The sequence below is a fragment of the Sorex araneus genome, chromosome 11 (genome assembly GCF_027595985.1).
Source record: "Sorex araneus isolate mSorAra2 chromosome 11, mSorAra2.pri, whole genome shotgun sequence".
NCBI classification, from domain to species: Eukaryota; Metazoa; Chordata; class Mammalia; order Eulipotyphla; family Soricidae; genus Sorex; species Sorex araneus.
The window spans coordinates 8,301,987-8,326,988 of record NC_073312.1 but is presented as its reverse complement, the minus strand read 5'-3'; the positions used below and the strand labels follow the sequence as shown (position 1 = coordinate 8,326,988).

The window sequence follows — 25,002 nt, the reverse complement described above, 5'->3', positions numbered from 1 at the left end:
GCGCATGTGTGTGTGCGTAGCATCTGGGGTGGAGAGTGTGTATGTGAGTGTGTGTGTGTGTGTGTGTGTGTGTGTATGTAGCATCTGGGGTGGAGAGTGTGTCTATATGTGTATGTGAGTGTGTGTGTGTATGTCTGTGTAGCATCTGGGGTGGAGAGTGTGTATATATGTGTGTATGAGTGTGTGTGTGTGTGTGTATCATCTGGGGTGGAGAGAGTGTGTGTGCTGTGTGGTGTGTGTGCATGTGCTATATGTGTATGTGTGATGTGGTGTGTATGTATATAGCATCTGGAGTGGAGAGTGTGTGTGTGTGTGTGTGTGTGGTGTGGGGGCTTGTGTGTGTCATGTGTGGTGTGTGTGCATGTGCTCTGTGTGTGTGGTGTGTATGTGTGTATGTGTAGTGTTGTGTATATGTGATGTGCTGTGTGTATGGTGTGCTGTGTGTGATATGCTCTGTGTGTGCTGTGTGTGATGTGCTGTGTGTGTGGTGTGCTGTGTATGATGTGCTCTGTGTGTGCTGTGTGTGATGTGCTGTGCATGTGGTGTCCTGTGTGTGTGTGTGATGTGCTGTGTATGTGTGTGTTGTGCTGTGTGTGTTGTGTTGTGCTGTGTGTGATGTACTGTGTATTTGTGTGTTGTGCTGTGTGTGTGTGTGTGTGTGTGCGCACTCGGCTGTATCCTCTCTGAGCCCCACTCTGGTGCCTTCCCCAGTGTGCCGACTGTGCCGACCCCCTTTAGAATCTGGTTTGTCTTTGCTTGCCTGGCTCCCTCCCGGAGGTGACAGAGGTGAAGAAGCATCCCTGCCCCAGGCCTGGACCGACACGTGGCTGTGGCTGTGTCCATGTCCGTGTCCTGTTTCTCTCGGCTCCTTTCAAAGGCCCGGCACATAGTGTCACTTGGCTCTATAAACAGTGGCCCAGCTGCGGCTGGAGAGAGGCTCGGGGTCAGGCGCTGGCCTTGCACGGGCTCCCCAGGCTCACCCCCTCCCCCGCCCCGGGAGTGGTCTCCAGGCAGAGGCCTGGGAGTAGCCCCCCGCCCTGCTTCGTTCCACGGCCCCCATTTCTCTCCCCTCCTGGGCCCAGCTGACCCCAGGGGAGGCCTGGGAAAGCCCGGGGTGGGTGCATCCTGCCAGCTCGGTGGCCCCCCCCCCCCCGGTCAGAGCCTCCAGGCCGGGCAGCTCTAGGACAGAGGGCAGCTGGCTTGGGCCCGAGCATGGCATGGCGCAGTGTGGCTGTGACGCCGATGTCCGGCCCGGTGTCGGCGAGCCCCGAGAGGGTCCCGGCCTCGCCCGGTGGCTGGAGATCCCAGTGTGACCGGCAGAGTCAACCCGCCTGGCCCGTCCCTGCCAGCCGGGTGAGAACCCGGGAGGGATAGTCCAGGGGCAGGCTGTGCCCTGCGCGAGGCCCCGTCCTCCCCTGCCCCTCACCCTCTCCGTCCTCCCTCCTGGGCGCCTGATAACAAGCCCCATTCAGGACAGACCTTTGTGTCCTGCAGCTCCTGGGCCGCCGTTGCCAAGTCCCGCTGGGGTTCAGTTGATCTGTTCATTCATTCGTTCATTCATCTGTTTAGCCTTTGCTCTGTGCCAGGGCCCAGGGAGCTGCCAGGTGGTGGAGCGGGCGCGGCCCTTGGCAAGGTCCGGGCCCCAGCGTGCGCCTTTATGTAACCCAGACGCTCCCCCTTTTCTGGGCACCCCAGCTCTCGGCGTGCTCTCAGCAGCCTGAGTTCCAGAGCAGCCCCCCATCTGTCACCTCAAGGCTCTGTCCCCAGGCTGCAGGTCCCCAGCTCAGACGGGCGGGGACCACCAACCCATTCTCCAAGTTCTGTTCCGCGTCCTCTTGTTTACTTGTTTTGGGGCCACACCTGGCAGTGTGCAGGGCTGACTCCTGGCTCTGTGCTCAGGGATCACTCGCTGTGGTGCTCTGGGGGACCCTGCGGAGTGCTGGGCACCGGGCCCTGGTCAGATGGTTGCCTCACCTGTTGGAGACCTCCCTGGCCTCTGCCTTCCCTCCGGGTATGGGGGACGTGAGGGCCACAGCCAGGAAGACGCAGCTGACGGCAGGGCCTGTCACCGGGGCCTGACGTAGCAGCTATGGGCCTTCCTGCTTTGTCCTGGGTGTCACTGAGTGTTCAGAGGTGGCGGCGGGGCAAGGTCCAGGGACGTCTGTGTGTGTGTGTGTGTAGGGGGGGTTCCCAGCCAAACAGGTGGGAGGGAAGGAGACTCTTGGCTCGGCAGCGTCCTGCCAACAGGCATTTCCTGGGTGCTGGCCGTGCCAGGCTCCGTGGGCATAAGCGCTTCCGCTCACGGTAACAGCCCGGGCCTGGCACCGTTTGCCCAGCCCCGTTTTACGCACACAGATGCCACCCTGCGGGGCTATCAGATTGCTGGGGGCGGGGGCGGAGGGTGCATCTGGATCCCTGGCCGCGCTGACGGGGGGGTCACTGCCAAGGAGGTGAAACCGTGTGGGACTGTGCGGGGGTCACGTGGGCACAGCTTGGGTGGACTTTGTCCCGGGAGAGGTCACAAGGGAAAAGTTTCAAGAGGCCGACGGAGGGTAGTACAGTGGGTAGAGCGCTTGCCCCACACACAGCCCACCCGGGTGGATCCCTGCGTCCCACTCGAGCCCCGCCAGGAGCCAGTCCTGAGTGCAGAGCCAGGTGTGGTCCGGGAGGGGGGGAGGGAGCGAGCACGCACTTGTGTACAGAGACGGGCTGTGTGTGTCTGTACGTGCAGTGCGCACTAGTGCGTGTGGGCGTGACACAGAAGCCTGCAGAGCTGAGCAGTACCTGTGCGCGCACGTGGAGCTCAGTGCTCCGCGGGAGACGGTCCCCTGGCCTCCTCCTGACGCTCCCCAGGCCTCTGCCGTGCTGTCCGTCCCTTGGTCACCAAGCGGAGCCCTCGCTTCCCTCCGTGCTCAGCCGCACCCCTGCGCAGTTGGTGCCGCAGCCTCGTTCGGTGAAAAGCGGGGCCTCACCCCAGAGGCACCTCATCCAGCCTCGCTCACTCACCCCTGCACAGAGAGGCACACACACAGACACGCACAGGGCACACAGACGCATACACACACACACCCCCCCATGCATACAGACGCACGCACTCACACACAGACACACTCACAGACTCACACAGACACATTCACAGACACACAGACACACTCACACAGACACACACAGTCACACAAGACACACAGGACACACAGACACAGAGACATACGCACATACACACACATAAACTCACACACAGGCACACATACAGACATACACATTCACACTTGCACAGACACACACTCACACATAAACTCACACACAGACATACACAATCACATATACACACATAGGGACACATACAGACACACACACTCACACACAGACACATACGCTCACACATAGACTCACACACTCATACATAGACTCCCACACAGACACACAATCACACACAGGTCACACACAGACGCACGCAGGGCACACACACAGACACACACACATAGACTCACACACAGACACACAATCACACAGACACACATACACTCATACACAGAGAGACACCCTCACACAGACACACACAGAGACGTACACACACTCACACAGAGACACACACACAGACACACTAACAGATTCTCACACACAGACACATTCATACAGACATACACAGATACAGCCTTACACACACAAACACAGATACAGACTCAGAAATACACACATACACACACACACACACACACACACACACACACACACACCCCTGTGTCAGAGGCCTCGCCCAGAGCCTGGTGGCTGGCAGCTCCCTGGGTCACATGACCGCTCCTCTGGCCCAGCCGAGGCACAAGGACCAAGTGTCTGCCCTGCCTCACCGGGACCACTGCAGGGCGGGCCAACAGCTGCATTGCGGGGCAGGGCCATGCCCTCCCTCCCCCCCCCCCCCCGGGGCTGCCTGGGGGTCCTGCCCCCAGCAGAGGGCCGGCAGCTCCGGCGCTGCTCACACCCAGGGCTCGGCGTGCGGGAGCAGCCTCGGGGCCCGGGGCCTGGCGGGAGCCGGGGCGCGAGCACAGTCCGCCCGCGGCGGGGGCAGCGGTGGCTCTGGGTCAGCAGTGCGTGTCTCCCTGCCCGTCCCTCTGCGCTGCAGTGCCCGCCACACGCTGTCTCGGTGGCCCGGAGACCGCACCCTTCGTGTGGCTCCAGGGTCGCCCTTGGCTCCTGGCTCGTTGCCGGGGCTAGCCATCTTAGGCCTCGGACACTTGCCCCAACACCCAGCGGTTCCTTGGTCCCCTTCCCCACAAAGCGTCCTTTTAAATTGGGGGGTCCACACCCTGCAATGCTCGGGGCTTGCTCCTGGCTCTGCTCAGGAATGACTCCTGTAATGTGGGCTGTGGGCACAGCTTGGGTGGACTTTGTCCTGGGACCATGTCCTGGGGACCATGTGGGATGTCGGGGATCGAACCCTGGTTGGCCGCGTGCAAGGCAGACGCCTCCTCGCTGTCCTGTGGCTCTGGCCCCGTAGCCTCTGTTTTGGGGGGCGGGGGTTGCCTCCCCCTGATGCTCAGAGTCCCAGGCACCAGTTGGTGATTCTTGGCCAGGTGTGGGTGCTGAGTGAGCCCCAGGGCATGGCACGGCTGGGCCCCGAGGTGCTCGGGGACCAGTGCTGCCACCCAGGGTCCAACTCGGAGCCCCGAGGTGCCGGGGACGGAGCAGGGTTGCACGGATGATCTCCCTGGCCTTCTGGCGCTTGCACCTGGGTCACCTTTTCAGGACCCCCTTCGGCCGTGGAAGGGGAGTTGGCAGAACTGAGTCCGTTCCAGGCGGGGTTGCCCCGATCTGCCAATCATGCCACTCTCTGAAGGCTGAGAAGCCCTTCCAGTGGTCACGGTTTCTTGTTGTTGTTGTTGTTTTTGCGTTTTGGGTCACACCCAGAGATGCTCAGGGGTGACTCCTGGCTCTGCACTCAGCAATTACTCCTGGCGGTGCTTGGGGGACCCTATGGGATGCCAGGGATCGAACCCGGGTCGGCCCCATGCAAGGCAAACGCCCTACCCACTGGGCTATCGCTCCGGCCGCCCCACGTGGTCACTTTTGAACTGGCCCAGCACGCCGTTCCCCGTGAAAGCATTTCCGTCGTTCTGGACTGTCTGACACGGGAGTCGGCCTGCCGTGCCCTGTTCAGTGGGGGAGCTGTGTGTTCAGGGAGTCACTGCTCCCGGCTAGGCCTGAAGACAGTTGTCCCTCAGAGACGGCCGGGCAAGAGGGGCTGGAGGGGTCGTCCCTGGGGTTGAGGTGCTGACCCTGCACGTAGCTTGTCATCCCAGGCACTGCACAGGGTCAGCTGAGCACTGTCGAGACTGACCCCAGAGTCAGAGTCAGGAGTAAGCCCTGAGCATTTCTGAGTGTGCGCCCCCCGCCCCTCCCCTTGCTGACCCCAGAAAAAAAGCAAAACCAAAGAAGAAGAAAAAATATCGGGCCAGAAACTTTTCAGGACTAAAGAGATAGTACAGCAGTACTTGCCTTGCACATGGCTGGCCCACGTTAAGTCCCGGGCAGCACGTTACTTCCTCGGCCAGGGCTCATCTCTGAGCACAGAGCTAGGAGTCCAAGTACCTCCGGGCGTGACACAAAACCAAGCAAAACAAAAGGTTAAAAGGGAAAGAAAAGGAGAGTGTTCAGCTGCAGAGGGGACAGACTGCCACCTCGTCCAGTCCAGAGGCTGACCTATCTCCTGACCCCTGGCCGGGACGGGTCTCACCAGGTCACCGGTGACATATCCCATGCCTGTGACGGCAGGAACCATGTCGGGCCGGTGGGAAGGGCCCGGAGCGCAGCTGCCGCTGGGCGTGTGCCTGCTGATAGCGCGGCCGCCCTTGGCAGGGCCGAGGAATGTGCTGGAATGGAATCTGGCTGTGCCCTTGGCGCAGGTCTCCGATACGGCAGGGGGAGAATGTGCCGGCGCTCGGCAGAGAGTCAGGCCTCCGTCCACGTCCCCAAGGCCAGCGCCCCGGGCACAGACGGGCCGTCCTGACGTCAGTGCCACGCCGGGCGGGAGACCTCAGTCCCGGGATGGCGCCGTGTGAGGCGGGGCCGACCCCACCTGCACCAGGTGCTCAGTTACCGCTTAGGGAGGCTGACGGGGGTGGGGGGCGGCGGAGAAAAAGGTGAGAGTCTGTTAAAGAAAAATGCCGAGGGGGCTGGAGCGATAGCACAGCGGGGAGGGCATTTGCCTTGCATGCGGCCAACCCAGGTTCAAATCGCAGCATCCCACATGGTTCCCTGAGCACCGCCAGGAGTGATTCCTGAGTGCAGAGCCAGAGCCAGGGGTAACCCCTGTGCATCGCCGGGTGTGACCCAAAAAAAGCAAAAAAAAAAAAAAAAAAGAAAATGCTGAGACACAGCTCCATCTGTGCTTGGTCCTCGATTCACGCACGGGCGGGGCGGGTGGCTGAGCCTAAGTGGACCCATTGTCCATGGTCCAGGAAAGTCCAGCTTGTGTGTATGTGTGTCTGTGTGTCTGTGTCTGTATGTCTGTGTGTGGTTTGTGTGTGTGTGTCTGTGTGTGTGTCTGTGTGTGTGTCTGTGTGTGTGTCTGTGTGTGTGTGGCGGGGGGTATGGACCATTTGCTGTCTCACCACCCTGGACTCGGGAAACGGGGGGCTGGCGTCTTAGCAGCCCCCCCACAGCAGATAGAGCTCGGGCTTCAGGCAGAAGCCATGTGGCCAGGGTCACGTGACCGGGATGTGGAAGAACTTGCACCTGAGCCCCGGCTGTCCAGGCTTCTGAACTGGAACTCTTTGCTGTTGTGGTTTTGTTTGGGGTGGGGGTGGGGGGGCAAACCCAGCGATGCTCAGGGCTTACTCCTGGCTCTGTGCTCTGGAATCAGTCCTGGTCGTGCTCTGGGTTCCCTCGGGAATGCCGGGGATCGAACCCAGGTCGGCCGTGTCCAGGGCCAGCTCCCTGCCCCCTGTCCCATGGTGCCGGCCTCCCAGACCCGAACTCTTACCCTGGTGGGTCAGGGCAGAGGCTTCGGCCCGCAGCCCCATTTCAGGAAGAACAATAAAGCCAAGTCATGCGGTGTCCCCCCGCCTAGAAATCTACCTTCCTGCCGTGATGCACAGCACCTGAAAGTGCATCCGAGGTGCCTACTGTGCCGCCCCCCGCGCCCCCAGGTCCCTTTCCTGATAGCTTCGCCCACTTAACTAAGCGTCACCCAGTGGCACTAAGCACTGCAGCTGCCGCAGCAAAGCAGTGATGACCCAGAGATCCCTCAGTGGCCCGCAGGGCACCGGCCGGTTTGATCGCCAAGCCCTGCCCGGCGTGGCCCCCCAAACAGCGGCAGTGACTACTTCCTGACTCGGTCTCAGTGCAGGAGAGCTTCCCGAGAAGGCGGTCTTGACTCAGGGTGGGCTTGAGCGAGGCTGGTGGAGCCTGTAGGAGGGTCCTCACGGCCCGACCCCGGCCCCCTCTTCTGAGTCTGCAGTCTCGTCTCGGGAGCTCTGGGTGCCCGTCCCATCCTGTCTGGGCCCGGGCTCCTTGCCCTCTGCCCCGTCAGGTGGTTCCGGAGCCCAGGTTCTGATCTTATCCCTGGCAGGGGGGAGGGGGGCACGCCTGCTTCTCCAGCTGGCCCCCTGAAGGTTTCCTAGAAGCAGAACCGTCAGCTGCGCCTCCCTCCTGGGCCAGCCCTGGTGCTGTGGGGGCAGAACAGGGCCCAGGTCCCCGCGGTGCTGCCTGCGGCGGCCGAGGAAGGGCCCTCCCTGGGGCAGGAGGGGGTGCAGGGCCAGCCTCGGACCACGCTCAGAGCCCGAGGTCGCAGGGCTTCTGTGGGGCTGCAGCCAGGTGCCTGGCACTGCCTTAGCCCTGCACCACCCCCCTGCACCTCCACCAACCCCCCTGCACCCCTCCCCTGCACCTCCACCAACCCCCCTGCACCTCCACCAACCCCCCTGCACCCCTCCCCTGCACCTCCACCAACCCCCCTGCACCTCCACCAACCCCCCTGCACCCCTCCCCTGCACCTCCACCAACCCCCCTGCACCTTCACCAGCCCCTCCTGCACCCCTCCCCCTGCGCCCCTCCCCTGCACCTCCACCAACCCCCCTGCACCTCCACCAACGCCCCTGCACCTTCACCAACCCCCCTGCACCCCTCCCCTGCACCTCCACCAACCCCCCTGCACCTCCACCCCTGCACCTCCACCAACCCCCCTGCACCCTCCCCACCCTCTGACCCCTGAGATAGAATCGCCTTGTCACCCTCTTGGGGCTCGGGGCCCCACAGATGGCTGCGCACAGACAGGTGTTGCTGAGGCGCCCCCCCAGTGGGGGTTGACATCTGCCCCCGCCCCAGGCACGGTTTTCTTCCAGGTTCTCTGAGGACTTTGATCGTCGGGGCTGAGCCTCTTTCCAGCATCAGCCGACCCTGCCCGCCCCCCACCCCCTACCCCCCTCCGAGGTGCCGCCTCCCCAGCCCTGTTTCGTGCTTTCTTCCCGGCGCCTCTGCTGGGAGGCAGACCTGGGCCGAGCACCGTGCAGGGCTGGAGAGGCCTCCCGGGGCCCCGGCGAGCCGGCGGCTATTAATACCCTCATCACAGCCGCTCCCGCTTATCTCTGAGTGGGCCTGAGAGCGGCTCCCGGCTGCTCCGCTAGGCCCTTGGCTCCTGAAATAGAAACGCCAGAGTGGTGTTTAATGGGAGTGCCATATTCGGGCTCTCCTGAGGCCCACCCAGCCTTGCCCTTGGCTCAGGGACGTGCCCTCTGGCCCCTGCTGGGAGCCCTGGTGGGCCAGGGTGGAGTGAGAGGGAGGCGGTGGGTGCGCTTCCCTGGTGCATACTGCGAGTGTCATTATCCCTCATCATCCTCCTCATCCTCATCATCATCATCCTCATCCTCATCATCAGTGTCTGTTCGGGGGCCACACCTGGTGATGCTCAGGGCTTAGCCCCACTTCTGCACCCGGGATCGCTCCTGGCGGTGCTCGGGGGACCCTACGGGACGCCGGGGATGGAACCCGGTGGGCTGCGTGTGAGGCAAACGCCCTCCCCGCTGTGCCGTCGCTCGGGGCCCCCAACACCGTTTATAGCCGTGGCCGGCTCCCCGGCTCGCCCGGCTTTGGGTCTGGAGGGGACGATGGGGGTGCTCCTGGGAAATGCTCTTTCCTCCTCACATCACTTTGGTCCTGGAAGTCCAGCGAGGAAAACAGAGTGGCCCCGGGTGACACAAATATTTGTTTGGGAAACAGGGATGAGGCCCTTGTTTACTCTGAGGGTGGGTCCCCGGAGGCAGGAAATGGGGTCGACCGCACCCCTGTGCCTCTGTGGCTCTGGGCCCGTGGCCGCCGTCTCGGAAACGGGACGCCCTGGCCAGCAGGAGACAGCTGTTGCCCCAGCCAGGCTCCAAACGCCCCACAGCTTTCTGCAGAGTCAAAGTCTGATTCAGGAGAATGTCCCAGCTGATGGGAGGTGTCATTGTGTGTGTGTGTGTGTGTGTGTGTTGGGGGGAGGGTGTCAGTCTAAGGGATGCGGTAGGCCCCGCTGTGGGCCGGAGCCCTGTCTGCACCCCTTGCCCTGCTGTCCAGTTGAGTCCGGCCCTGCCCACAACCTCCTGCTTCTCCGGGACCCCAGTGAGGGCCTGTGCCGACAGCCGCCCACCCAGCAAAGTCACGGCCTGGTGGCTGCCCCACCCCCACCCCCCACTTGAAAGGGCTGAGGCCGGAGTCGTGATCTGCAGGTGAGGCTTGTTTATGCTCCAGAGATAAAGCCACAGATGGGAGTGGCCGGGCTGCGGCTTTCCGCTTGGTCTGGGCCCGTCCTGCGGCCAGGCCGGCCAGATGGTCCCGGCGCTCTGAGGAGGGGCTGCCTGCAGCTCTGTCCCCGCCTGGACACACAGGGGCCTTCTGAGGAGTGTCCACTCCCGCATGCGGCACACACCGCCCTGTGCGCTCGGGCCTGGGCAGTCTCAGAGTCTAGCGCAAGGCCCCCAGGACCTCGCGTGTGCAACAAGGAGATTGTCACCAGTTGTCCCGCACAGACTCAGCCCTGCAGATTCAGCCCTGCACAGACTCAGCCCTGCACAGACTCGGCCCTGCACAGACTCAATCCTGCAGACTCAGCCCTGCAGACTGAGCCCTGCATAGGCTCAACCCTGCAGACTCAGCCCTGCAGACTTGGCCCTATACAAACTCAGCCCTGCACAGACTTGGCCCTGCAGACTTACCCCTGCACAGACTCAACCCGGCAGGCTCAGCCCTGCACAGACTCAACCCGGCAGGCTCAGCCCTGCAGACTCGGCCCTGTATAAACTCACCCCTGCACAGACTCAGCCCTGCACAGACTGAGCCCTGCAGACTCAGCCCTGCGCAGACTCGGCCCTGCACAGACTTGGCCCTGCAGACTCAACTCTGCAGACTTGGCCCTGCATAGACTCAGCCCTGCACACTCAGCCCTGCAGGCTCAGCTGTGCCCTCTGTCGCCACTGAAACAGCTCTGGGTGCATTTCCTCGCAGGCCAGCAGCCCTGTTCCTCCCCACGTGTCTCCTGTCACCTTCCCCCTTAGCCCCTTTGCTGTCTAGAGTGGCCGTCCCCAGGCTGAGAAATGCGGCTTCTCCCGGGGAGATGCTGTCTGTCCTCCCTCTGGTCCCCATGGGCCGGTCCCCTGGGGGTTCTGGGGATGCATGCCAGCCTCCCCAGTGCTCAGGAGCCCGTTTATGCTCACTGGGGCCGGGGGTCACGTGAAGTGAGAGACGGAGTCGGAGCGGAAGGAGCCTCCGAACACACCCTCACTCACTCCCCGTGGGGGTGCTGGCCGGGGGTGGGGGGCTGGGCGGATGCCCACACGTGCTCCCCTGCGGCCTCGTCTTCATCGGGACTGGCCCCACACCCCTCCCTGCCCCCGGCACTCACCCCCGCTTCTCTCCGTCGATCCTCCATGTGCCGGCCCTGGCCTTGGGTGCCAGGAAGCCGTCCCGTGTACAGAGGACCCGCTGCGCCTCCTCCAGGCTGTCAGACGACCCGCTAGGCAGATGGCAGAGGTCAGCTCGGGGACAGAGGTCCCCGTGGCGGGGAGGCGGCAGGAGCCGGCCGTGCTCGGGGCTGGGGGGCCGGGGGTCCACGTGCCCGGGGAGGCTCCGAAAGGCAGCCTCAGCCCTGGCTGGGTTTGGTGACCACGGGTGCAAGGACCTTGCGAGAAGGAAGTCACTGTTTAAAATAAGGAACGGCCGGCGGCGGCCCCGTGGAGCCCTTTGGACGAGCCGTGTTTGGCCTCTCCAGGCAAGCTGGAGCCGGGGTCAGAGACCGTCCAGCTGTCCCTGCAGGAGCCGCACGTCCCCCAGCCCCGGGGGGGGAGTCTGTGTCCCCTCAGGTGCCGGTGGGGGCTGCTCTTGCCCGGGTCCTGGGGGAGCCCGCGCCCCAGGCCTGAGCTGGGAGACCAGGGCAGTTTCCCTCAAGCCCGGGTCCTGGGAAAACAGACGTGGTTCCCAGGGCGCTGCCTCGTGTCCCTGGAACAGCGTGTTTATTTTTGGGTAATCTACAGCAAAAACAGGCCTGTGGGTCTCAGAGCCATCCCGACGGCCTCTCCCTGACGCTCCGGGCCAGATGCCGTGTCGGGACGCTGCCGTCGGGGCGGCGGGGGAGGGGGGGCGAGTGTGCGGGGCGGGAGGAGGGGCTGTGCGTCTTGTCACCATCTCGGGACGCCAACATGCGTCCTTGGCGACTGGGGGCCTCCGGGCCTCCCGGGGCGGGGGGGTGTGGGGGGACACCGGGACCTCGGGCCAAGGGAGGTCAGGTGGGGGACGCGGGGCCCGAAGCGACACCCCCACCTTCCACGCTCTCGGAGGTGCACCCGACAGGCCCGCGGACTTAGCAGACGCCCTTGGTCCCAGCACCCCCGTGGTTGGCTGTGACCGTGCGCTCGGGGTGGGCAGTGCGGCAGCTGGGTGTGGGGGTGGGGGGGGGCTTGGCTGTGCTCTGCAATAAAGTCGAATAAAGTCACCGGGGGGTTGCCACGGGCCAGACTCTGCACCAGCACCCTGGCGGACCCGGCCGTCTTACTGGGGGCTCGGGGAGGGAACGGGGGACTGTGCTCAGGGTTTACTCCGTGCGCAGGAGTGACCGCTGGCGGTGCTCGGGGCATGGTGCCATGCTGGGCCGGGCACTTGCCCCCGGGACTGTTCCTCGGGCCCCTCCAGGGGGGGCGTTGGGGCAGCGTGAGGGGCGGGAGGTGCTGGGCGTCGCCCTGCGTGTGGCCCGGACACAGCACGGCGGATGGCGCTGAGCCCCTGCCCAGGCAGGTGCTGAGGAGGAGGAGTGAGTACGCAGCAGAGGTGCCAGTCTGCAGCCCTCGCCGTTGCCCTTGGCGCGGGATCCTGGAAAACAAACAGCTGCCCTGGGCAGGTTCCCTCTGCGCCCAGTTCGGAGCTGGGAGTCTGCGCGAAGGCCCCCTCTGAATCGGCCAGTCTTCTCCTCCTTCTCCTTCTCCCCAGCCCGCCCCCCACCCCGAGCTGGCGCAGGACCCCAGAGGAGACCCCAGAGGTCCGACACGTCGTTGTCGGGAGCTGCAGGCTCGAGAGCAGCAGGGGCGGGGGGGGAGGAGAGCGTGTCTGCAGCAGCTGGCTTCGCCCCTGCATCTGTGGAGTTTGAAGGCATTGTTGGGAAGGAGGGGGGGGGTCTGGCAGGGAGCGCCCCCCGCCACACGCACACACACACACACACACACACAGTGCAGTGGGGAGCATGTGCTGTCTGCGCCCCACGCTGATGGAGAGCGTCTCCTTGGCTCCGGGCAGAGACGGGAGCTGCCGGGCGAGGCGCCCGTCCCTGCCCCGAGCACCCCCTGCCAGGTCGGGGAGCAGGTTTGCAGGCCGGACTGGGAGTCTCTGTGCCCCAGCAGGCGTCTTCGGTGTTTACTGACTGGCCCCGCACCCCTGCTCACCGAGTTCTGGGTCCACCCCCGGACCTCGGGCCTGACACCCCTTCCAAGGCCCTCCTGCAGAGAGAGAGAGAGAGAGAGAGAGAGAGAGAGAGAGAGAGAGAGAGAGAGAGAGAGAGTGTTTGTGTGTGTCCATCCATCTCCCATGTGGCAAACCCCCTCTGTCCCAGGGCCAGCATTAGGGGACAGACGGGCATCAGTGTTGCTAGCGGGCAGCCGTGGACGCCGTGTCCAGGCCTGTCTGGATCCCCTTGGCTGAAGGAGATACCTCCCCGAGGCCCCTCAGCCCCGGAATGTGCTGGAAGCCGAGGACTTCTGTTCTGATGTTTGAAACGTGAGCTCAAGCCGGTCGTTTACAGGGTCGTTCACATCGTCATTCCGGGCCTTCGGTGTCTCCGCAGCAGCGCCCCCACCAGGGACCGGCTACCCGCTCACCCCCCAAGCCAGCCCCGTAGCGGGCACAGGACAGTTCACTGCGTATTGCTGGTTCCTGAAGCGTGGGTGTGCGGAGCTGCTTGGTGCCAGCTGGGCCTTCCGGGCTACAGTTTTCGCTCACGGATCCCGGTGGGCTTCTCCGCAGCCGCCCCTGTCTGAGCAGCTCCCGTGGGTTGGCAGCGCCGGGAACCTTGGAGATGTTGGGTGCACAGATGCCGAGAGCCAGAGGTGGCTCAGAAGCCTGGCATCTCACTGGGTCCTTTACGTGCCAGCGGAAGCTGGTTCCGGGGGGTACAGGGCCTTCGGGCGGGTGGGGCTCACCCACCCCGCCCATCTCGAGCAGGCTGCAGGGGCCAGCTTGGGCTTCCGGCACGAAGGACAGAAGGTCTCTACCTCCAGGGAGCAAGGGCTTGGTGGCTGGGGTTTGCTTTCTTAAACGGATTAAAACTACGTGTGGGGTTTGGGCTGCATCAGACGCTGCGTCAGGGGTCCTTCCCGGCTCTGTGTTCTGGAGTCTCCACACCCCCCGCCCCCACCCCCACCCCGGCAGTGCTCGGGAAACCACGTGTGGTGTCAGGGGTGGAACGGGGCTCGGCCTCCAGCAAGGCAAACGCCTTTGCCGCATCCGATCTCTCCAGCCCTGCATGCGGTTTGTGTGCCGTGAAGGTCAGCGGGACCCCAGACACTGCCACCTTAGGGCTGGTCAGCTTTGGTCGCTGGAAACCGGTTGGTTGGTGGCTGGAGGCGTGGCACGCCACACGCTTGCTGCCAGTTTCTTGGGAGGATGCGGCGGGGGGCGGGGGTCAGGCTGGGGGCGAGGAGGACTCCCAGCGGGGCAGCTGGAGGACCAGGGGTGTAGTCTGATGGGGGCGGCTCCACATTTGCAGAGCCGTGGAGGCCTGTAGCTTCATTCTCCTGCACGGCCCAGCTGCTGCCCGGCCCCGCGCTGCCCAGGCCCTCCCACGGGTAGCCCTAGGCCTGAGGGCCAGCGCCGGAAGCACCTGGGGGTCCTGGGTGCTTCCAGGTCATGGGGGCCTCTCCCCGGCTGCCCCTGGGGGTGGCCCAGTGGCAGAGCTGCGTCTCCTTCTCGGGGCCCCAGGTTCTTGCCCGCTGCCGCCAGGACAGCCCCGTGAGACTGGGAGCTAAGAGAGCGCCCCCCCCAGCCCCCCACCTGCCAGAAGGGCCGAGGTCACATCTCTGGCACGGCTCTTTCCTGGGCACCCGAGTTGTGGGCATCTAACAATGAAAGGGGCTGAAGGGGCTAGAGCGAAAGTGCAGCAGGGAGGGCGCTTGCCTGCCACACGGCTGACCTGGGTTCAGTCCCGGGTACCCGCATGGTCCTCTGAGCCCTGCCAGGAGTGACCCCTTAGTATAGAGCCAGGAGTGAGCCCTGAGCACAGTTGGATGTGGCACAAAAGCAAAAAAAAAAAAAAAAAAAAAATTAGGGGGGAGCGGAGTGATAGCACAGCGGGAAGGGCCCTTGCCTTGCACAGAGCTGACCCGGGTTCGATCCCCAGCACCACACTCAGGGTCCCCTGAGTCCCCCCAAAGTGATCCCTGAGTGCAGAGTGAGCCAGGAGTGAGCCCCATGCACCACTGGGGGTGCCCCCCGAATCCAACAGAACAGGGTGATGAGGGATGGGGAAGCGGCTCAGAGGGCTTCACGCGGCCTCCCTCCCGCGGCACCCTGGCCCCGGCCGGGAAGACGCCTCCAGGACGCCGGGTGTAGCCCCCAAACAGCAGAATCCATGACTCAGTGACGGGAAGGCAGAAAGGTCCTGAGTGCCCAGCACAGAGCCGGGCAGGGAGTGGGCGCTTGGGGCCGGCGTGGACAGCGGGCACGTGACGCCGGGCAGAGGGCAGGGTCCCCCCTCCCGGCTGCCCCTCCCCCCCGGCTCTCAACCGTCCTGCAGGCAGCACCTCGGGGCCCCCCGGGCCAACCGCAGGGTCACCCCCTCTTTCCGGGAACTGGCTGTGGCGAGCTGTACCAGTCCACCCCGGAAAGCCCCACGCCCCCTGCTGCGCCTCAGCCCAAGGCCGCTGCTCCTCCTGGGAGTCCTCCCGCTCCCGGCCCACCTCCTCCCCACGCCGGCCCCTGGGGCCAGGGCTGTGCTAAGCAGAGCTGACTTCCTGGAGGTGGCGACGTGTTTCGTCACGAGCCACCTGGCCTGGGCAAGACTGGGCCCGTGGGGTCTGAGCTCTGCTTCCCGGGGAGGGGACAGCATTTCCCCCGGACCTGTGGCCGGGCTCCCGGGAACTGCAGGAGAAAGTGGGGGATGGGGCTCAGACAAGACTCTGGAGCACTGGACGCTTGTCCTCTGTACCCTAAGACGGAGCCCCCGGAGCAGAGAGACAGGCGTGATCTCAGAGATCGACGCAGCGGGCAGGGGCAGTGCCTGTCCCCACACGCCCACAGCCTGGTCGCTGGGGCTGGGGCTGGGACCGTGGCGGAGGCTGGCCGGGGCGTCGGGCCCACGCACTGTGGGGCCTGGGGGAGCTCCCAGCCCGGCACCCCCAGGGTTGCCGCTTTCTCAGTTGCTTTTGGTCGTCCCAGCAGGGAGTGGGCTGGGCTCTCTGGCCAGCAGCCCGGAAAGAGGCAGGGCCGCCCCCCTGCGCAGCTGCCGCTGGCCCCGGCCCCCGCCCGCCCGGCCACTTCCTGGCCCGTCCTCCTGTGGCTTTAGCTTCGTTAGCTCAGAGCTCCAGGTGAGGCGAGTCCCGGGCCTGGACGGCGACGCAGGGCGGCCTCCAGGGAGCACCACGTCCGCCACCTTCCCGGCAGGCCTGGGCGACCTGCCTGGCCGCGCCCTCCCGAGGGGAAGCACCTGAAGCCCTGGGTCTGGGCGAGGGGCAGGGCTGCGGTGAGACGGGGGTCCGGGCCCTCACCCCGCGCCTCTCCTCGGCGCCAGCCTGCTTCCGGCCTTCCCGGGCCGCAGCGGAGGGCCCGACAGTCTGTTTGCAGTGTGTGGGGGAAGGGCTGGGGCCACGCCCGGCAGTGCTCAGGGGCCAGCCCGGTGGGGCTCGGGGAATCGCGTGCAGTGAGACCCCGCTGGGCGTCAGGGAGCCAGGCAGACCCCCCCCCCCCCAGGCGGCCTCACCAGCCCCCAAACCCCAGCAGGGTTTGGTCCTTGTGGTTTGTTGTTTGGTCTTTGGGGCTACACTCGCTCTGCACTCAGGAATCACTGTTGGCAGTGCTCAGGGGACCCTGTGGGATGCTGGGGATTGAACCTGGGTCGACCATGTGCAAGGCAGTCACTACCCATAGGACTATTGCTATGGCCCCTTGACCCCAACAGTTTTGTTTTTCTTTTTCTTTTTGGGTCACACCTGGCGATGCTCAGGGGTTACTCCTGGCTCATGCACTGAGGAATTACTCCTGGCGGTGCTCAGGGGACCCTATGGGATGCTGGGAATCGAACCCGGGTTGGCCACATGCGAGGCAAACGCCCTCCCCGCTGTGCTCTTGCTCCAGCCCCAACAGTTTTAACTCTCGCGGGTGCCCTGATGCTGGAGAGAGGCCAGAACACGCTGCCCGTGGAGAGCGGGGGCATTTACACCCCCACGTTCACTGCCTTGTTGGGTAACAGGGGAGCCGGGGGCCCGAGGAGATGGGGCTGGGGTCCCACTGGTAGGAGGAGCTGGACCCTGGTGCCCTCACCCCACTGGGCTCCCGACCAGGCATGGACCTCATGGACCTCCCAGGGCTCTGGGTCCCCAGTGGGCGGCTCTGCCACTGAGTTGCTTTGGGAAGCCCGGGGGCTGCTGAGGGCGGGGAGAGCGCCCCCACCAGGCTGCGCCCAGGGTCGGGGGTCAAGCCCCCACTGTGATCTGGGCCAGGTGCCGACAAGTCTGGGGGTGCGGCTTCTCCGCTGCGGCGGGTTTGTAAAGCAGATTCTGCTCCGGAACAGGAGCAGCAGGAGCCGAGGGGACACCTGGGGGTTACCCAGCCCTCCCGAGGGGCCCGGTGCCCTGATGGGGTCCCCGTGTCTCCGGGACAGGGAGGAGGGCTCCGAGTTTGGGGTGGGCTTTCATTTAAGCCCGGAACCCGGGTCCCAGCATGACCCTGGCCGCCCCCACGGGCTCTCCCCACCATGGGCCAGTGTCCACGTGGACCTGCTCTCCCCGCACGGACCCACCTCCTCCGTCCAGTGCTCCCGCCCGCGCAGATGATGTGTTTTGGCTTTTCTTGGTCTGGAGAGCTAGGGAGAGGACACCGCCTGTCCCAGGATGACCCCGTCACCCGTGCCCTGTCCAGCCCTGCCCTCACCCCTGCCCCAGACACCCGGAGGGCTCCCGGGAGCTCACGAGATTCAGTGAGTTCAAGCCAGAGACCTGAGTCCTCACCTAAGAGGCGTTCTGGGGGCCAGGGAGGTTGCTCAGTGGTGAGTGCTTGCCTTGTATGTATGCAGCGTTGGCTTTGACCCCCAGCACTATAAACAAACGAGCGGGGGCTGGTAGGAGCAGCTTCTCTGGCCCCCAGCCCGTCTCTCTCTCTGACACCCCCCGTCATACCTCCACCCTTCCCCTTCCTCCTCCCGCCCCCGCCGGGCAGCAAAGGCCCCGATGCCGGCCAGGTCGGTGGTTTTTACATGTGGCTTGTCCGGGTCCTGCTGACCTCCGAGGGATCCCGGCTCAATAGGTCTGAGCCCGTGGTAATCAGTGACCAGTGCGAGACGGAGGAAGGGAGGCCGGGAGGCGGGGGGGCCCCCACGGAGGCCGTTTGGGTGACGTCGTTCCCAGCCCCAGGAGAGCGTCGCCCTTGAAGCATTAGGAGCCCACTCAGCTGTTGCTAACTCTACACCAACTGTTCCCCTCGCCTGGCTCCTTCCCTGGCTCCTTCCGAAAGGCGACTGTGAGGAACGGCCGTTCCCGTGATGCTATCTGGCCTCGCCGACGTCAGAGTGCTTTTTCCTCAGAGCAAACGCCCGATTGTTTTTTCCAGCTTGGGCAGGGAGTTGTTTTTTTTTTTTTTTTTTTTTTTGAGAAAGCTGTTTCCAAATCCCTTTTCTGTTTATTGTTTTAGACCTGGAGGAGGGCCGTGCGAAGGGCCGATGGCCTCTGCCTGCTCCGTCTCCGGGAATCTATTCTCATAAACATCTTTTGCAACCTCGCAGGACACCCCCCCACCCTATCCTATTCCCCTTCTCATCCCACCACCCCCGCCCTCCCCCTCCCCCGCAAAAAAAAAAAAAATCCAGGCCAGATAGTATAGTGGGTAGGGTGTTTGCTTTGCACACCACCAACCGAGATCCCTGGAACCTCACATGGTCCCCTGAGCACCACCAGGGGTGACCCCTGAGTGAAGAGCCAGGAATAACCCCTAAGCACCGCCGGATCTGGCCCAAAAAGTTAAAAAAAAAAATTAGAAAACTCATATAAAAACCCCACAAACAACAACAATAATAGCAAAACCCAAGGAATGAACAGACCCTGGCATTTTCGTCAAACCTTGCTAAATAAAATGAAACGAAACCCGGGCAAGCGGGCCCTGGAAGGGAGATGCCTCAGGAATCGCCCCCCCCTTACCCCCCCCCAGCCTCTGCCAATAAACATGTGGCCTGGTTTCAAGGGCCTTGCTGTTCGAGTTTCCATTTCCTCAGGAAGCTTCATTTCTTCTCGCCCTTATTTCTGGATCATGCATTTGAGCTGGCGCAAGTTCAGGGGCAGAGCCTGGGGGGCCACGGAGCAAACAGTGCCCGGCGGGTCTCGGCGGCTGGGTCGGGGGGGGGGGGGGCGCCCGCCCGCCCCCGTCCACTGTGCTGGGTGGGTGGGCACTGGGACTCCCGCCAGGCCCGACGTGAGCCCCGTGCGTGTGCGGGCCGGAGCACGGGGCCCCAGAGACGGCCCCTCCTGTCACTGCGGAGGAAACTGATGGTGTTTGTGTCTCTTGCGGGCCTGTCTCAGCCCTCGGGGGGCTCTTGTGTCTCAAAGGGGCGGACTGTGGGCCTCTGGCCTCGGCCCCGTGCTGCGGCGCATGCGGGCTTCTCTCTGGGAGCGGAGGGGGGCGGCTGGACGTGGCCGGGAGAGGGGCCTGGAGCCCAGCCCGGGGCCCTCCCTCACTGGGTGTCCTGCCCACCTCTGTTGGGTCCCCCCTCCCAGTTCTCTCGGAGACGGCAGGCGCTCACTGGGACAGCTAGGGGACAGTGAGGCGCCCCACTCACGCCTCATTCTGGCCCCCCTAAAACAGCGGGGCCCAGGGCAAAGGGGAGGCGTTTCCGTGGCCCCACGCCCCATGGCCCGTTGGAGCCTTGGGGCTGTCTCAGAGCTGTGTGCTGGCGGGTCTGGGGGCAGCCGCTGTTGCTTACAGTCCTGGGGAGGGAGGTGAGGGCAGAGGCGGGGCCCCCTGGGGTTCCCTGAGGAGCACCTCAACTCTCGCCAACGCCGTCTGCAAGGCTCTGCCTTCTAGCACATTCCCTGGCCGAAGGCTTCTCCGCAGGAATTCTGAGGGGCCCAGACATGTCATCCATGGGGCCCCTGGCTGGGCTGAGGGGTGTCGGGGCCAGTGGCTCATGAGCCCCTGCTGGGAGGCCCAGGGATGATGAGTAGCCTTGGGGGGGGGTCTGTGCCCTGTGTTGGTTGGTGCTGGGTCAGTGGCGATGGTTTCCCCGCACCTGCCCTAGGCCTGCATGCGTGTGTGTGTCAGTTCACATCACCAGCTGGCAAGGGTAAGCTTGTACAATGGAACCTTCTAGAACCTTCTGGAACCTTCCCACTTTCAAACCCGTTCCTCTGGAACAGGCTTCAGTCGGCCACTTCCTAGACCATGGGTGGGTGAGGGCCCAGACTGAAGGTCCCATGCCCAGACCACGCCCCCTTCTTTGGCTGGTCGACTCTAAGTCTGTGACTGGTAATGAACTTGTCGGTGAATAGGGCGGAGATGGCGACCTCTGAACGCAGATCCCTGAAGAACATTCTCGAGAAGAGAGTCTGGAGCTGGAAGTTTGCTTCAGGGGGGAACCGACCAAAGGACCTGAGCCCTCAGAGCGAAGGGCGTGAGTGAAGGAAGTTGGCACATGCACAACGGGTCTGCCGCAGTTTGAGAGACCAGACAGGGATGGAGAGAAAGCAGAGTTCATGCTCTGGAGGAGTGTGTGTGTGTGTGTGTGTGTGCATAGTATGTATGTAGAGTACTGCTGTGCAGAGTGTCATGTGTTGTATAGTGCATATAGCTTGTGTATGTGGGTAGTTTATGTAGCATATGTAGTATGTGTATGTAGTATGTAGTATGTAGCATATTTTAGTATGTCACTGTCTGGAGTGTGTACTATGTGTTATGTGTAGTTAGTGGTATTTATTTGTCTGTAGTATGTCTGTGTGTTACTTATGTGTAAGTGGTGTGTGTATGTATGTGTTTATGTGGCGGTGGTTTGCGCAGTGTGTGGTATTTGTGTGTACGTGGTATTGATGTGTATGTAGTGTGTATGTGTATGTAGTGTGTCTGTGTGTGACATTTATGAGGATATGGTATTTATGTGGATGTGATATGTGTAGTCTGTGTATGTGTACAGTGTGTGTATGTAGTGTGTTTGTGTGGCTGTGATGTGGGTAGTGTTGTGTATACTGTGGCTGGTGTGTGTGTGTGTGTGGTTGCCTGTGTGCAGAGCGCCCCGGGCCCCCAGGAGGCAGAGGATGCGGGGACAGAGCATCTGCCTGGTCCCCTGGGCCCGGCCGCCCTGTCGTCCAGCCTGCGGCCACACTGGCAGGGACGGTCCAGCTGCGGTTCAGCAGATGCTCCGTCTGCTGAACACCCAGGAGGGTCTGTGGGGCTTTCAGCTGCAGCTCCACTGGCTTCCCAGAAGCCTCCGTCCGTCCATCTTCCTGTTGGCGCCTCAGCGTGATTTGTCTCTGCTGTCACCGGGCGCTCCCGGATTCCTTTCTCCGCGCTCCGCCTCCGTTTCTAAGGGGCTGTGAAACGGTGTTGACTTTCCCGGGGGACGTGCGCGGTGCTCAGCCCTCCCGCCAGCTCCCCTGCGCCTGCCCACTCCTCCTTCCCGGAGCGGAGCCCCAGTCGCTGGTGGCCGGGCCCTGGCGCCCTTCCCGGGATGCTGGCGGCTCGGGCTGGCACCCTGCAGCGGTCGCTGTGCTGTGCGTGTGTCCCGGCGGGGGGGGGGGGGGCAGCGAGGGCTCGCCATACGGTGCTCGAGGTCTCAGGGTCGCTGTGGGAAGTGAGGGGGCCCCGGCTCGGGGCCCGAGAGGAGCCGCCTCCGTTCCTTCTGTTTGCTGGGGGTGGCGGCGGCCGGGCTCTGGCCTTGCTCTGTCCTGCCCCCTCCCCGGCTCCCGGCCCCGGCAGGCCCCCCGCAGCCCCCTGACCTTTATGTGCTGTCACTTGGGATCTTGTCCGCTCCATTACCCAGAGCCGGGCCCACATCCCACTCTCTCCGCCCCCCCATCTGCTGCAGGCCGTGTAGACCGCCTCTCCCCCCGGGGAGAGGTGAGTTCAGACCCCAGGGCCAGGCTGGCCTTGGGATCCAGTCCTCGTGGGGAGAGGGCCGGGACGGGCCTCCCCTGTGCTGATGGATGGTCCTGAGTCAGATCCGGCCTCCTGAGCACTGCCAGGTGGAGCCCCGGAGGCCTCAGAGACTGCTGGGGCTCGAACCCAGGTCTGGTGCAAGCCAGGCAGGCCCTCTGCCGCCGAGCCCTTACCCTCTCGCGGTGGACGCGCCGTGCCCTGAGCGACCCTGCCCCACTCCGGCCAGCCGGGGGCCCGCGGGCAAAGCTGGGAGTGCGGGCCGAGAGGCGCTGCTTCAGGGCCTCCCCTCCTCGGCCTGGGGGGGCTCTGTGTGGGGGTCGCCTGCGGGACCTGCCCCGAGACCCTCTGAGACCCCCTCCTGCAGGCCCTGCTGTTCTGAGCGGAGCCCGCCTCTCGCCCGGGGGCATGAATGCCAAGTCCCTGCCAGGTCCACTAAGGCTGCCTGAGGCCTGCTGCCCCCTCCCCCCACACCAGGAGCTCCCTGATGCCCAGGGGTCAGGCCCAGGTGGGCAGTGCTCTTGGCAGGAACGGAGCTAGCCCTGATCCCCGCTTCTTCTGTGGTCACGACGAAGAGCCCCCGGAGAAGACCAAAGTGAAGTGAATACATTTCCTTAGGAAATATCCGACAGACAGACAGACAGACAGACAGACAGACAGACCTAGATCCTGACAAGACCCATACAGTGAGGGCGAGAAATCGCGCCCCCGTGGGGGGTGGGGCAGTGACCGCTGAGTGGGGTGCCCCGAGGCATTCATGACACGTGAGCGGATCAGCTCGCCCCATGGTTTGTTCCCACAGTTCTGGAATTCCCAGCCCCCAGTGGGTGTCCGCCTACCTGCCCCGCCCCACGCTCCTCTGCCCAGCACCCACCCACCCACCCACCGTCTGTGTCTGCTCCCTCGGGAACTGACGCCCGTGACCCTTCTCCAGTCCCCGTCACTGGGGCAGGTGATGTGTGACCTGCCAGGGCAGAGCCTGACCTCGGGACTGTGAAGTCGGACAAGGAGTGGCCAGGGCATGCCCGTGGCCTCCTCCACGCTCACCGTGACCCCTCTTGACCACCCCTCTCCCTCTCGCCCCCAGACAGGGACTACTGCAGCCTGTGTGACAAGCAGCCCATCGGGAGGCTGCTCTTCCGGCAGTTCTGTGAGAACAGGCCCGGGCTGGAGCGTTACATTCAGTTCCTGGACTCGGTGGTAAGTGTCTGTTTGGGGGGGGGGGGGCATGGAGGTGTCCCGGGGTCCTCAGGGATGCATGATGGTGCTTTGTCCAGATGGGACCCCAGGGGCTGGAGCGATAGCACAGCGGGTGGGGAGCGAGCTGGTAGGATGCTCCCTGGCCTCCATGGAGTCTCTGAGCCCTGCCAGGAGTGACCCCGGAGTGCAGAGCAGGGAGCAAGCCCCAGGCGCCCCCAGGAGTGACCCCGCAGTGCAGAGTGGGGAGTAAGCCCCGGGCGCCCCCAGGAGTGACCCCAGAGCAGAGTGGGGAGCAAGCCCCGGGCGCCCCCAGGAGTGACCCAAGAGCAGAGTGGGGAGCAAGCCCCGGGCGCCCCCAGGAGTGACCCCGGAGTGCAGAGCGGGGAGTAAGCCCCGGGCGCCCCCAGGAGTGACCCCGGAGTGCAGAGCGGGGAGCAAGCTCCGGGCACCCCTAGGAGTGACCCCGCAGTGCAGAACCGGAATAAGCCCTGGGCCCCCCCAGGAGTGGCCCCCCAAGCAAACACACAAATAAATGAATGAACAGGAAGCTCGCCCCGAGGCAGGTGAAGACTAGAAGGTGGCGACAAAGCTTGAAGCTGCTGGAGAATCTTCCTGTGCTGACCTGGACAGCTGTCACCCGGCTGAGGCCCACAGGGCACCACTACAGAGTGTGTGTGTGTGTGTGTGTGTGTGTGTGTGTGTGCGTGGGTTCTTTCTAATCAATCCAGTGGGGTGGAAATTTAGTCTGTGTATGGGACCAGAGTAAGCCCAGAGCATAGCTGGGTATATACGGTCGAAAAACAAGAGAGAAGGAGGGAAGGAAGGAAGGAAGGAAGGAAGGAAGGAAGGAAGGAAGGAAGGAAGGAAGGAAGGAAGGAAGGAAGGAAGGAAGGAAGGAAGGAAGGAAGGAAGGAAGGAAGGAAGGAAGGAAGGAAGGAAGGAAGGAAGGAAGGAAGGAAGGAAGGAAATTCAGTGTGTGTGTGTGTGTTCTGTGGTGTGTGTGTGTGTGTGTGTGAGCGTGTGGAGCCTTTCCTGTTTTTTCCCCCTAATCAGTCCCATCAGGTGGAAACTCAGTGTAGGGTGTGGGGGGCTGGAACTGGGTGGCGCTGGAGCCCAGCCCCGGGTGTCCTCTCCCCTCCACGTCCTGGGCAGGAGGGAAGGAAGAACAGATTTCTGAGACGTGCAAGAGGGAAGGAGAGACCGTTCCCGAGACGCCCTCGCCCTGCAGAGCCTCTTCCTGTCCCTGTGCCCGGCCGATGCAGGGTGCGCCCGGGGAAGGCCTCGCGGAGCCCCGGGTGCGAGGGGCCAGCCGGGCCGGGCCGCATGGCCATGCTGCTTCCTGAGGGCTCCGCAGGCTGTTGACCGCGTCCACAGGCAGCCAGACCCCCCCCCCCTCCTTGCCCAAACAGCTCCTGGCCCAGGCCCAGTCCCAGGGGTCGTTGGCAGGAGTGGAATGAAAACGGCGCCTGTGACCGCTGCCCGCGTCTGCCCCGTCCACCCCTCGACGCTCCCCACAGCTGCCGCGGCCGCCTCTCCCCGGGCCCCGTCTCGGCCCTCACGCCCGGCCCCGACACACCAGGCGGACACTGGCAGCCCCAGGCCGTCCTCGGACACGGGAGCTGGACGGGGCTTGGCCCGGCCCCACCGGCCAGTGACGGGGGTGCGTCCTGCAGCCCCGTTACTGCCAGTCCAGATTCGGAGCTCGTCCCCGGCGTCCTCTCACCCCAGTGCTCAGCGGCACCGCAGCCTGGCCCTGCTCAGCCCAGTGCCCCGCCCCCTCCAGGCAAGCCCGTCACAGCTCTCCTGCACCCCTCCACAGCTTCCCCAGGGGCGCCCTAGGCCCGGGAGAGGGTCCGTACAGCAGGCGCACAAGCTCTGCACTCGAGAGCCCCAGGTCCGATCCCCAGCACTGCATGTCACCAGGAGTGACCCCAGGGTACCAGGCCAGGAGTAGCCTCCGAGCACTGCTCAGGTGGGCTCCCAGAACATACCATAACCGTAGCATAG

At 63.9% G+C, this 25,002-nt stretch overlaps 1 protein-coding gene across 1 annotated transcript in view; it reads left to right on the top strand.

Annotated features, from left to right (window-relative positions):
- The window catches only part of GRK5 (G protein-coupled receptor kinase 5), a 140,029-nt gene that overhangs the window by 83,101 nt on the left and 31,926 nt on the right, over window positions 1-25,002 (top strand). Inside the window, exon 3 of the mRNA XM_055119541.1 lies at window positions 22,883-22,995. Coding sequence (XP_054975516.1) covers window positions 22,883-22,995 — 113 coding nt within the window. The remainder of the gene's footprint in view (window positions 1-22,882; window positions 22,996-25,002) is intronic.